The sequence below is a fragment of the Lissotriton vulgaris genome, chromosome 9 (genome assembly GCF_964263255.1).
Source record: "Lissotriton vulgaris chromosome 9, aLisVul1.2, whole genome shotgun sequence".
Classification (NCBI taxonomy): Eukaryota; Metazoa; Chordata; class Amphibia; order Caudata; family Salamandridae; genus Lissotriton; species Lissotriton vulgaris.
The window spans coordinates 416,126,612-416,138,617 of record NC_141697.1 but is presented as its reverse complement, the minus strand read 5'-3'; the positions used below and the strand labels follow the sequence as shown (position 1 = coordinate 416,138,617).

The window sequence follows — 12,006 nt, the reverse complement described above, 5'->3', positions numbered from 1 at the left end:
AAAACATGACTTTTATGTTTACAATTTTAAAAACTTGTCATTTAGTTAACTTTATGCACATTATCAATTATTTATTATGTTTTAATATAAATTAATAATAACGCTGACATATAATCGTAACTATTTCACTTGTCAAAATAAATCATTATTAATAAATAATTTGTTCCTAGAAGTAAGGTCGCGAAATGTAGTGTTTGTTACACGGTTAATGCAAAGATGGCAGCTACGTTAGCAGGAACGCTGAAGTCTTACGCAGATGTTATCGCGACTCGTTTCACAAAGTTACCGCGGAGTTAGAGCTCGTGCATGTGTTTCGGTAGTCATGGAGATGGGAATACAACATGGCGGCAAGATACATTCAGACGCAATGACACGATGAGGTGTGCACAGTGCTGAAGTCGGATCGACACTTACCGACTAAGAGCAAAGACCGCTCTGCCCCATGATGAACAGTAAGTACACTACAGATAACAAGCTTTGAGCTGAAGTATTCATTTATTTGAAGGTAACTCCGGGAGGCAGGGATATCTCACAATGAGAGTATTCGTGTAGAAATCCAGCTTAATTACAGGGTGTGCATCCATTGTTAGGACTGCGGCGGCAACAATAATAATATATGACAGTAAGCGCATTTGGAGTTATGTTCTCATCTAATCTTATTGTAAGAACTTCCAAAAAGGAAATGTATAGCATTAGGTGGAACGATGTTGTTTGCCCTTTGTATTATATTGGAGTGTGGACTATTTTATGGAACGTGGGGAAATGGGAGGGATGTCATCAGGCCACCCTAAAAAAAAACAGGAAATGTATTTCTTAAATAGTAATTGGATGCATGCTAAAAAGTTCATCTATCCGTCCTACATGGCACCTCTGAAAGCTGTCTTCCCCAGTCTCCATTATAAACATGCAGACAGTCACCTTCATAACAAAGTGGCTCGCTCCTTAAAGGGTTCCTCCACTAGAATGCTCACACAGTAGATAGACTGCGCTGTTGTGGGAATTGATAAGTATGGCAGTGTGGTGACCACTTCCAAAGTTTCCTTTTTAGGGGTGGCTAATGATTGTTTTTAATTCTGGAAGATCTCATGAAATATTACGAAAACACAATACGCATAGAGAAAGGGCTTTGGGTCAGTGTGATGTTGTGATGTCATGTTGCAGTATCAGACTACAGGAGGTAGCCCATAAACCCTAAAGATACTAGCGCGAACATCTGGAACATGCAACAGTGTCTCTAAGGGTGTTCATTAAAGGTCAGTTTCAGGCAGCACAACTAATTACTCGGAGCGGAAGGAGAAAAACCAGGGAGACAACATTTTTTGCCATAGAATGTACTTTAGTACATATGTTAGAAATGGGATCCCTGGCTGGCCAGGGCTTGCGCCAAAGTCAGTCAGAGACCACCACTCCTAAGTCAGGGCAAGGGAGTTACACGCCAAGATAACCCCTGCTCACCCGCTAGGTAATGTGGCGCGAGCAGCAAGGATTAACTTGGAGGCAATGTGAGTTAAGTATTTGCGCACACACCCCAGCAACAACACCCAAGGCCCACCACAAAGGAAACTCCACACAAGGTTATATATAAAAATAGCCTTTGTAGTATACCAAAACACATTAGATAAAACACACACTTTACAATGTGCCAACAGGCACGGGCAGAATTTACAGGGGATATGTACAAGACAGGGCCACATGGACCACTGTCAGGAATCAGCACTTTTAGAACTTAGCACTTGGTAGAATTAGCACTTAGAACATATCATATAAATCACTGTAGCACTAAATAGAACATAAAGCACACAACCAGTAATCACTGGTAACAGGTAAGTACCCCCTAGGCAACCCTAACCACCTTGGGAACAGGGCACGCAGGGAACCAGGACCTCACTAGCACCACCTGTACTAGCAAGAACAACCACCTAAGTATCACAATACATGTAGGGGTATAAGCACATTACACATGATGCATCACAACACATTCAGAGGTGTAGGGAAGGAAAACACATGATGCAGAACCTACATTCAGCGGTGTAAAAACAAGGCACATGACGCATAAAAACACATTCAGAGGTGCAGCAAAAGAACAATTGCGCCAAACTCACATAAGTCACCACCTGTGACAGTCCCTAGGCCAACTGGCCTCTCTAGGGCTAGGACGCCCTGTGTCCCAATGTCAGGGGCCTACACGTAGCAGCTGCCCACGAAGTGCTGGGCAGCTGTGAGGAGGATGTGGCCAACACTGTGGAGCCTCGCAGGCTCTGGCCAAAAGTACTGTCCCCTTGGAGCCTCGCTGGGCTCTACAACCATGCAATGCTCCTGAGCCTCTCTGGGGCTCTACAACAACAATGGGGCCCTGGAGCCGCTCTGAGCTCGTGAACAACTGCGGCGCCTTCTTGAGCCTCCCTGGGCTCTCAGAAATAGATGCGGCGCTTCGGAGCCTCTCGGGGCTCTGGAAACCAATAGGGCGCCTGGAGCCTCTCAGGCTCTGAAGAAATGCGGGCAGGGAGTCCTTCTCGGGGGACTCGATATCGCAAATGCCCTTCGCAACGTAGGAGCCCCGCTCGGGGGGCCCGAACACAAGGTATGCCCCTGAGCCTTGACTGGCTCTAAGCAAATATGGCGGCTGGAGCCTCTCAGGGCTCGTAAAGAACTCAAGCTGCCCCCGGGATCGGCGGAGCCTCTCAGGCTCTCTGCACCGTTGGAGCGGCCCGCTGTCAACCGGGGCCGCTCCTAGCACACAAGGAAACTGGTGGAGCCTCTCAGGTGCTACGGGTCTGCCTGGAGCTCTCCCCCTGCCCATCCACACTCACCGGGCTCGAGGGCGGAGGCTTTGACGTCACGCTGGCTCTCTGCGACGTCTCTCTGCTGGGCGGCGGCAGGCGCCGCTCTCCCTTTTCACCAGACTTCTCCTTTTCTCGGCAGCAGGCGGGGCTCCTCTTCCACCACGGAGCCCTGCCGGTGTCTTCCGCTGCTTCTCCTCTCTTCGCGCTGCGGCGCCAAGGGTGGGACTTCCGGTCCTTCTCCCGGGCGGTCGCGCTGCAATTGGCCGGCTGGCCAAACACTTCCGGGTCGCTGCGGGCAGCGCGGATGCCCTTCTCAGGCAACGCAGGCGGGGAATCAATTTACTGCGGGGTGGGCTCCCTCGAGGTAAATCAAAAAATAGCTGCAAGGTCCCTGGCAGGTTGGGCACCTGCCAGGGGACAAAATACTCGAAAATAAGCGAGGTGGGCACTCGCCAGGGCAACCACGAGCAGGGTGGGCACCTGCACAGCAATTGACGAGCTCCCAAGCGCTACAAGCCAAATAAAGCGCTAGAAGCAAATCAAAGCGCTCCCAAACGCTAGGGAGCAAGAACAGAGCTCCAGCAAAGTTCTGCAGGTGGGCAGGGGGGGCAAGGCTAGGCCCAGAACCAGCTCACTGGGTCTCCAGGCAGGGAGACAATCCAAGTGGCGGTCCTCCTGGCCCCAGCAACAGCAGCAGCCCCCTCAGGATCCTGGAACAGAACAGAACATTTTGTTAGGGGACACAGCCCCTTCTTATACTGTAAATTCCTTTGTCTGTAGGTGCAGGGTGGGGGGAGAAACCAGTCGCAGCTGGTTTTGGAGCACCCTTGATGGCTCAACCACCCCTTCTATTCACTATGGAGGCTAGGGTCATTAGACGCACCACAGGGGGTGGAGCCAGCATTGTGTGGGGAAAACCCAGCCCCATTCAGGAACCAGGTGCAGCCCCTCCCTCACATCAGCATGCTAATCTCTCCATTCACCACCAGGGCAGACCCACACAGACTTCCTGGAGCCAGGCTTGCTTGCCAGCTCCAGCCAATCAAGCTCCAGCACCCTCACTGCACACACACATATCAATGTCTAGAAGTGGCACTTCCGCACAAGACTCAATCATGCCACATACATCATTGCGAAGCATTCAATCACACGAGTTCGCACATACCAAACTCGAGCATGCACACCTCACGCATCAGGAACTACCAGGGACACGGACATTCCCCATGCATTCCTATGGGAGGGCAGGCCAACCTTACTCAACGCACTCAGAGTGCGCACGCACTTTCCACTGGGACACAGTGAAAGTACGCAGAAACCAAAAATCACTACCTCCAATTCACATTTAAAAAGCAAAAAGTTTAGGGGTGAACCTGCCAGAAGGCCCATGTCCAACAACATACATATATTTGTCATATTTAGCGTCATATATTGAAACATAGGAAAGGGTGACAATGTGTTACATTGAATGGCATGTAATCACTCGGCTACTGTGCACAAGTACTCGTGAAAAATTGTGACGGCTCAAGTGACACGTGAGGAAGTATGTACAGCGACAGGAAGAGGCCAACAAAAAACAAGTGAGAGTGAGATTTACATAGTTGGGATACCCAAACAATAAATGATAATACACACAAAAGGAGTCAAGATAGGTATCCTTGAGGGAATAGCTCTGAAACTTTTGCTGTAAAAGTCGGTGGCATTTCGGCCTGTAGAATTGTTTAGTGAGTTTACAACGGGGTGTGCCCTAAAAACTCTCTGACCTGGGTCAGTTAACGTAGGTACGTGTACAATGGTCAGGGTCTATCGATCAAAAGCAAGAATTTATCATAAAACCTTTGGCAATCGTAAATTATTCAGAAATTACTCCTGTGCAGTACAAAAAAACATTTATTTCAACATTTAGAGAAAAGTGTAATTCGTATTATTCAAGATAAGTACCACAAGCAAAATGACAGGCAAGAGACCAATTACTTCATTGGATCTAGTAAAGAACAGGACATAAGTCTCAATAAGTTCATGTGAAACAATGCTCTTGTGGATACGATTCTCAAGTGTTCGCTACATAGTATACACTTCAAATGCGCTCAAAAGTGACAAGGAAAAGAGACAGTTAGAGGGGATGGGTGTGGTTGGATACAGGTGGGGACTGGGTAAAGGGTGTTGTGACCTTATTACAATCTCAGTGGTTTATGATGCAACCTTTACAGACTAATTTAGTTCATTAGTTCCATTTCCTTCTTTAACATAGGATCAGTGTTAATCAATCGGTTGCTTCCTATGTTAGGAGGGTGAAATACAATCCGGTCTACGTTTCGACCCCCGGAATAAGGGTTGATTGAAGCCTCATGCTGGGGTCTTCTTCAGGACTTAGGGGTACAGGAGCGCCTAAGATAATTATAGACATGAATGTATCAAAAACTGGAGTATGAGGAGCATTAGTACTGCAACTAACTAAATAAAAACGGGGAGCTTCTTACTTATAGCAGGGCCGTCCAGTGGCCTATTGACGTTGGACCATCATCGGTTCCGAAGTAGTAATTGGTGACCTAAAGGTGTTTGAAAAGTGGAGGCATAGGTTTGAGTACTGAGTTAATTAAGTAATCCTATGAGCAACGGCTCGCAGAAATGACAAAGGGGACTTACTGGGGCATCCACGGCTTTCCAATCATCCTAATCATTGGATCATTTCCATTCCTTCGCTCGTCGAGATGCTTTTATTTCTGAAGATTAAAAGAAAAGGTTTCGTATAATGTAAACGAGTCCTATTCCAGTGTAAGGGGGTAATATGTATCAGTACGAATGACATAGATGTGTATTTTATTTCATACTAAAGTCTAGTGACAGCTATGAGACGGGACTGGAAATTAGTTAATTTGTCCAGTGTCTTCAAGTAAGTCTATGGTTAGATATTAAAAACAAGTCTGGCTCGTATATTAAAGCAAGCAGATTTTAATCAATAAGGTAGAGGATACTCGGGGATTATGGGATTCCTTATTGCCGCTTACCGTCAGGACTGCATCTGAGCGAGTACTGTCAACAGCGCTGCCAAGCCGCGAGTGAGCAAGCCGCGAGGTGCAGGCGCTGGATACTGTCTGGAGGCACGTCGTGATCCTCCAATCAGGTTGCGGCATTCGCATCCTGCGCAGGGAGTGTCTACAAAGTTTTGACGAAAACTAAGGTAATCCCTAAGCCCTAAGTAAGGGGATATCCGTCCTGATTTTTGAACCTAACAGGTTCTTGCTGATGGAGAATGTTGTTGAACTGAGGCAAAAGCCCCCTGGATGTCAACTCAAATTGGGCCACAAGCAAAGTTAAATATGACAATAACTGTATAAATCTTGCATTAGTAAGCTTAAAAACAGTAAAACATACTATCATACACATATAGAAAATGTTCTGTAAACAATCGCTGCATCCATTTACACTCTCGTGTGTTCAAAATGGAATCTAAATCCCCACCCCTGGGTCCCAGTGTGATTTTCTCGATAACCACCCATTTCAAGGATTCTGGTGTATGGTTCTTCGCTTGAAAATGGTCCACTAAGGGCGCCCCCATAGTCAGGCATCTTATTCTGCTACAATGCTGCAGGGCCTGTGCGCTCTGCATTGAAACAAAGACTATTACACACAATAACGTTACTATTGATCTGAGAGCACTCACCAATTGTAACAGTAACGGAGTAATATATGCCATTTTTTGTCCATGCGGCCTGATCTACATAGGTCAAACTAAGCAGAAGGTCAAAAACAGGATACTGCAGCATTGTAGCAGAATAAGATGCCTGACTATGGGGACTCAGTACAAAATGGATTGAATGAAACAGATGTAACCTTTTCCCAAATGGCCTTGATTAACTGTGACTAAAAATGCTGACACGTTTACTATGTCTCTTTCATGCTCCTTACATTCTAGCTATGTTTGAACGTCAGATACACCACTGTTTTGTCCAGTCGGACAATGAGCCTTTCAATGTTTACGGAACATTTTCTATATGTGTATGATAATATGTTTTACTGTTTTTAAGCTTACTAATGCAAGATTTATACAGTTATTGTCATATTTAACTTTGCTTGTGGCCCAATTTGACTTGACATCCAGGGGGCTTTTGCCTCAGTTCAACAACATTCTCCATTAGCAAGAACCTGTTAGGTTAAAAAATCAGGACGGATATCCCCTTACTTAGGGCTTAGGGATTACCTTAGTTTTCGTCAACTTTGTAGACACTCCCTGCGCCGGATGCGAATGCCGCAACCTGATTGGAGGACCACGACGTGCCTCCAGACAGTATCCAGCACCTGCACCTCGCGGCTTGCTCACTCGCGGCTTGGCAGCGCTGTTGACAGTACTCGCTCAGATGCAGTCCTGACAGTAAGCGGCAATAAGGAATCCCATACTCCCCGAGTATCCTCTACCTTATTGATTAAAATCTGCTTGCTTTGATATACGAGCCAGACTTGTTTTTAATATCTAACCATAGACTTACTTGAAGACACTGGACCAATTAACTAATTTCCAGTCCCGTCTCATAGATGTCACTAGACTTTAGTATGAACTAAAATACACATCTGTGTCATTCGTACTGATACATATTACCCCCTTACACTGGAATAGGACTCGTTTACATTATACGAAACCTTTTCTTTTAATCTTCAGAAATAAAAGCATCTCGACGAGCGAAGGAATGGAAATGATCCAATGATTAGGATGATTGGAAAGCCGCGGATGCCCCAGTAAGTCCCCTTTGTCATTTCTGTGAGCCGTTGCTCATAGGATTACTTATTTAACTCAGTACTCAAACCTATGCCTCCACTTTTCAAACACCTTTAGGTCACCAATTACTACTTCGGAACCGATGATGGTCCAACGTCAATAGGCCACTGGACGGCCCTGCTATAAGTAAGAAGCTCCCCGTTTTTATTTAGTTAGTTGCAGTACTAATGCTCCTCATACTCCAGTTTTTGATACATTCATGTCTATAATTATCTTTAGGCGCTCCTGTACCCCTAAGTCCTGAAGAAGACCCCAGCATGAGGCTTCAATCAACCCTTATTCCGGGGGTCGAAACGTAGACCGGATTGTATTTCACCCTCCTAACATAGGAAGCAACCGATTGATTAACACTGATCCTATGTTAAAGAAGGAAATGGAACTAATGAACTAAATTAGTCTGTAAAGGTTGCATCATAAACCACTGTGATTGTAATAAGGTCACAACACCCTTTACCCAGTCCCCACCTGTATCCAACCACACCCATCCCCTCTAACTGTCTCTTTTCCTTGTCACTTTTGAGCGCATTTGAAGTGTATACTATGTATCGAACACTTGAGAATCGTATCCACAAGAGCATTGTTTCACATGAACTTATTGAGACTTATGTCCTGTTCTTTACTAGATCCAATGAAGTAATTGGTCTCTTGCCTGTCATTTTGCTTGTGGTACTTATCTTGAATAATACAAATTACACTTTTCTCTAAATGTTGAAATAAATGTTTTTTTGTACTGCACAGGAGTAATTTCTGAATAATTTACGATTGCCAAAGGTTTTATGATAAATTCTTGCTTTTGATCGATAGACCCTGACCATTGTAGAATTGTTTAGGCTACCATCAGGATCAAGTTACTGTTATTTCTATGGCAGTGGTGGCGTACGCAACTGATAGCAAATCGCGATGGCCGAGGGTCCCGGAGAAGTCCGAGTTCCACCTGGGACGTCTCTGCTGGAAGGGACGGTGGGAAGTCCCAGGGGGTAGTCTAGAAAGGTTCAAGAATGATCGCTCTTAGTTGCGATAAGCCAGAAGCTGCTGAGCAGGTTACTTGAGAATGTGAAGTCAGCTGGAGGAACGACAATGCGCAGAAGAAGCAGGCATTATTCAGGCTCTGGTTTTTCTCCTTCCGCTCCCAGCAATTAATGGTGCTGCCTGAAAATGACCTTTAATTAACACCCTTAGAGACATTGTTGCATGTTAGTGATGTCATGTTGCAGCATGTAGTTTGGAATGCTTCATGTGAAGGCATCCAATACTAGATGTGGGAACGGTTGTCGAGAGCAACCGAAACAGTCGTCTACACTGCTCCTCAGGCCAGGGCGGCTGGTACCCTTTGAAAGTGGTGGGGCGAGTTAAGTGCCTCAGCACTTCCCAAAAAACAAAATATAACACACCCTCCCTGCAAAACCTCATGTAAAACACATCTCCCTCCAAAAGCCCAAAATAAAATACCCCCTCTCTCCAAAAGCTCAAAATAAAACTACCCCTCCATCCAAAAGTTTGAAAAACACAGCTAGAATGTCATTTTAAATAAATAACTTGAAAAGTTACTTACCCACAGTTGCACGTCCTCTTTGGTGTTCCACTTGCGAATCTGCTGTGGAAGTCGAGTTCCCCTAACCAATCCAGACAATGTTAATCATCATGAGAGCAGCTTCAGGATTGGATGGAACGGGCTGGCTAGGCACTCTTTCAGGCCCTCGAGGCCTGTGCTTGGTTTACACCCAGCCATCTAAGACACCTGTTTGGAGAGCTTTAAAGTGCGCTTGTCACTTTGGCAGGTGCAAGACAGTCGGCCAAAGTGAAATGCGCACTTTGGAGCATCCAACCAGTCAGCCACTGCCCCTGTTCAATGTTGCCAGTCGGCAGCAGAGGACATGCCAAGCATATCTCTGGGCTCGGGATCGGCTGGTTGCTGCAGTTTGCACATCGGAAAAATAAAATGGCAATTATATCTTTTTTTTTCTTTCATAGATCTTTTTATTCAACATATCAATCAAATAACACAAGTTACATAGGAGAATACTCAGGACCTCGTTCCAATATCTGTTGCTAGTATGAGTCCAGTTTCTCTGGGCGAAAAGTCCCATCACGTCCCGCCCATGTTACATATCATGTCTATTTTATGAAGTCAAACAATGGTGGCAACCCCCAAATTATAACAATAAAGAGACCCCCTAACCAACCCTCCTCCCTTTCTCCGGGGGTGGTAATGTCTGAAACCAACTGTTGGACCTTCGGATGCGCCCAAAAGGAGATGTGTCGCCAGGACAGTTCGAGACCACCCTCAGGACCTTTCCAGAACTGGAATAAATGCATGGCTCGTATGGAGGGTGGGCAGACCGCAGATGGCAAGCCACGAGACAGGTATCAATCAGGAGTTTGTTAAAGCGCGACTACTCACCCGTAAGGGTCTCAAGGCGCTAGGGGTGGGGGTAGTGGGGGGGGGGTGCAGGTTCCATTCCATCAAGGAGGGGGTCTGTCGAAGAGCCAGGTTTTGAGGTTTCTTGCGAAGATGGGGAGCGATGTCTGTCTGAGGTGGAGCGGAAGGGCGTTCCATGCTTTGGCCGCGAGGAAGGAGAAGGAGCGGCCTCCCGATCTGGTTTTTCTGGTGCAGGGGACCACGGCGTAGGAAAGCTGGGCTGGTTGTAGGGTCCTTTGGGGTGCCTGGAATTTGAGTCGGCTGTTCAGGTATGCTGGTCCGGTGCCGTGGAGGGCCTTGTGTGCGTGGGTGAGCATCTTAAGGGTGATTCTCGCCTCGACGGGGAGCCAGTGGAGTGTGCCCAGGTGCTGGGAGATGTGGCAGTGTTTTGGCAGGTTGAGGACCAGTCTTGCGGCGGCGTTCTGGATGTTCTGTAGCTTGCGGATGATGTTTTTGTTTATTCCGGCGTAGAGTCAGTTGCCGTAGTCGAGTCTGCTGGTGACCAGGGCGTGAGTGACTGTCTTTCGGTGTTCGAGGGGGATCCATTTGAAGGTCTTACGAAGGAGGCGGAGGGTGTGGAAGCAGGAAGATGAGACAGAGCTGATCTGGCGGTCCATTTTGAGCTCGGAGTCCAGGATGATTCCCAGGTTGCGTGCGTGGTCTGTGGGGGTTGGCGGGTTTCCGAGGGCGGTGGGCCACCAGGTGTCGCTCCAGGCGTCGGGGTTTGGGCCCATGATGAGTACTTCTGTTTTGTTGGTGTTTAGTTGTAGGCAGCTGTTTTTCATCCATTTGGCGACGGCTCCATGCCTTCTCAAAAGTTGCGTCTGGCGGTGTTGGGCTCGTTGGATAGGGAGAGGATGAGCTGGGTGTCGTCTGCATATGACACGATGTTGAGTCCGTAGGTTCTGACGATGGGGGCAAGTGGAGCCATGTAGACGTTGAAGAGCGTCGGGCTGAGGGAGGAGCCCTGGGGGACTCCACAGGTGGTAGGTGTGGGGTCCGAGAGGAAAGGGGGGAGTCTGACCCGCTGCGTCCTGCCGGAGAGGAAGGAGCAGATCCAGTCAAGGGCCTTGTCCTGGATTCCTGCATCGTAGAGTCTGCGTATTAGGGTGCGGTGGGAGACTGTGTCGAATGCCGCTGATAGGTCGAGGAGGATGAGGGCTACTGTTTCTCCTTTGTCCAGTAAGGTGCGGATGTCGTCTTTTGCGGCGAGGAGGGCGGTTTCCGTACTGTGTTTTTTTCTGAAGCCGGATTGGGAGGAGTCGAGGATGTTGTGTTCTTCAATGAATGTGGCGAGTTGTCTGTTGATGGCTTTCTCGATTACTTTAGCTGGGAACGGGAGCAGGTTACCAATGGGCCCCATTTGTACTCAAAGTTCTTGTACTCATCCCCAAAAGTATTGGCTAACCTTTCCATTGTGAGAAGTCTCCAGAGTGCCACAGCGATACAGCCGGGGTTTCCTTCTTTTTCCAGGCTGCTGCTATTGTTATTTTGGCCGCCCCTAAGCATGCCCACATTATTGCCTTATCCGCTTTTGTCTGGTGTTCTAGATCGGGATCCCTGATGCCCAGGAGAGCTCCCTCTATAGTTGTCGGAATGGGTTAGCCAAGTATGTCTTTATTGTGTGGAAAGATTTCCTCCCAGAAAGCACGAATACCCGGGCAGTCCCGCCATATGTGGCGAAAGTCCTCTTGCAGACCGCAACCCCGCCAATAGAGGCCGGAAGTGTCTGGGAATATTGTTTTGAGCTTAGTGGGGTACAGATACCAGTCAAAAAGCGTCTCCTAGTGGGCCTCCTTCAAGGCACTTGAGTGATTGTGCTTGGTTAGCTCTCCCCATATGTGTTTCCACTCCTCCTCCATAATATCCCTCCCTATCACGTGTTCCCAACAAGACATATATTGTGATTGTGGTTCGTCTACTATTGATAATAGCATGGCATACAGTGAAGAGATTGCCCCTTTCATAGTACCAGCTCTCCGTACCAGCTGTTCTATCTGTGTGCGTTCTCTAGTGGCGCCATCTCTCACTTG

General features: G+C 47.3%; 1 protein-coding gene across 1 annotated transcript in view; it reads left to right on the top strand.

Annotated features, from left to right (window-relative positions):
* Positions 1–318: 318 nt before the first annotated feature.
* MOK (MOK protein kinase) overlaps positions 319–12,006 on the top strand; it is a 542,725-nt gene continuing 531,037 nt past the window's right edge. The window contains exon 1 of the mRNA XM_086937829.1: positions 319–452. Within this exon, the coding sequence (XP_086793955.1) occupies positions 443–452 (10 nt within the window). The 5' untranslated portion in view covers positions 319–442. The remainder of the gene's footprint in view (positions 453–12,006) is intronic.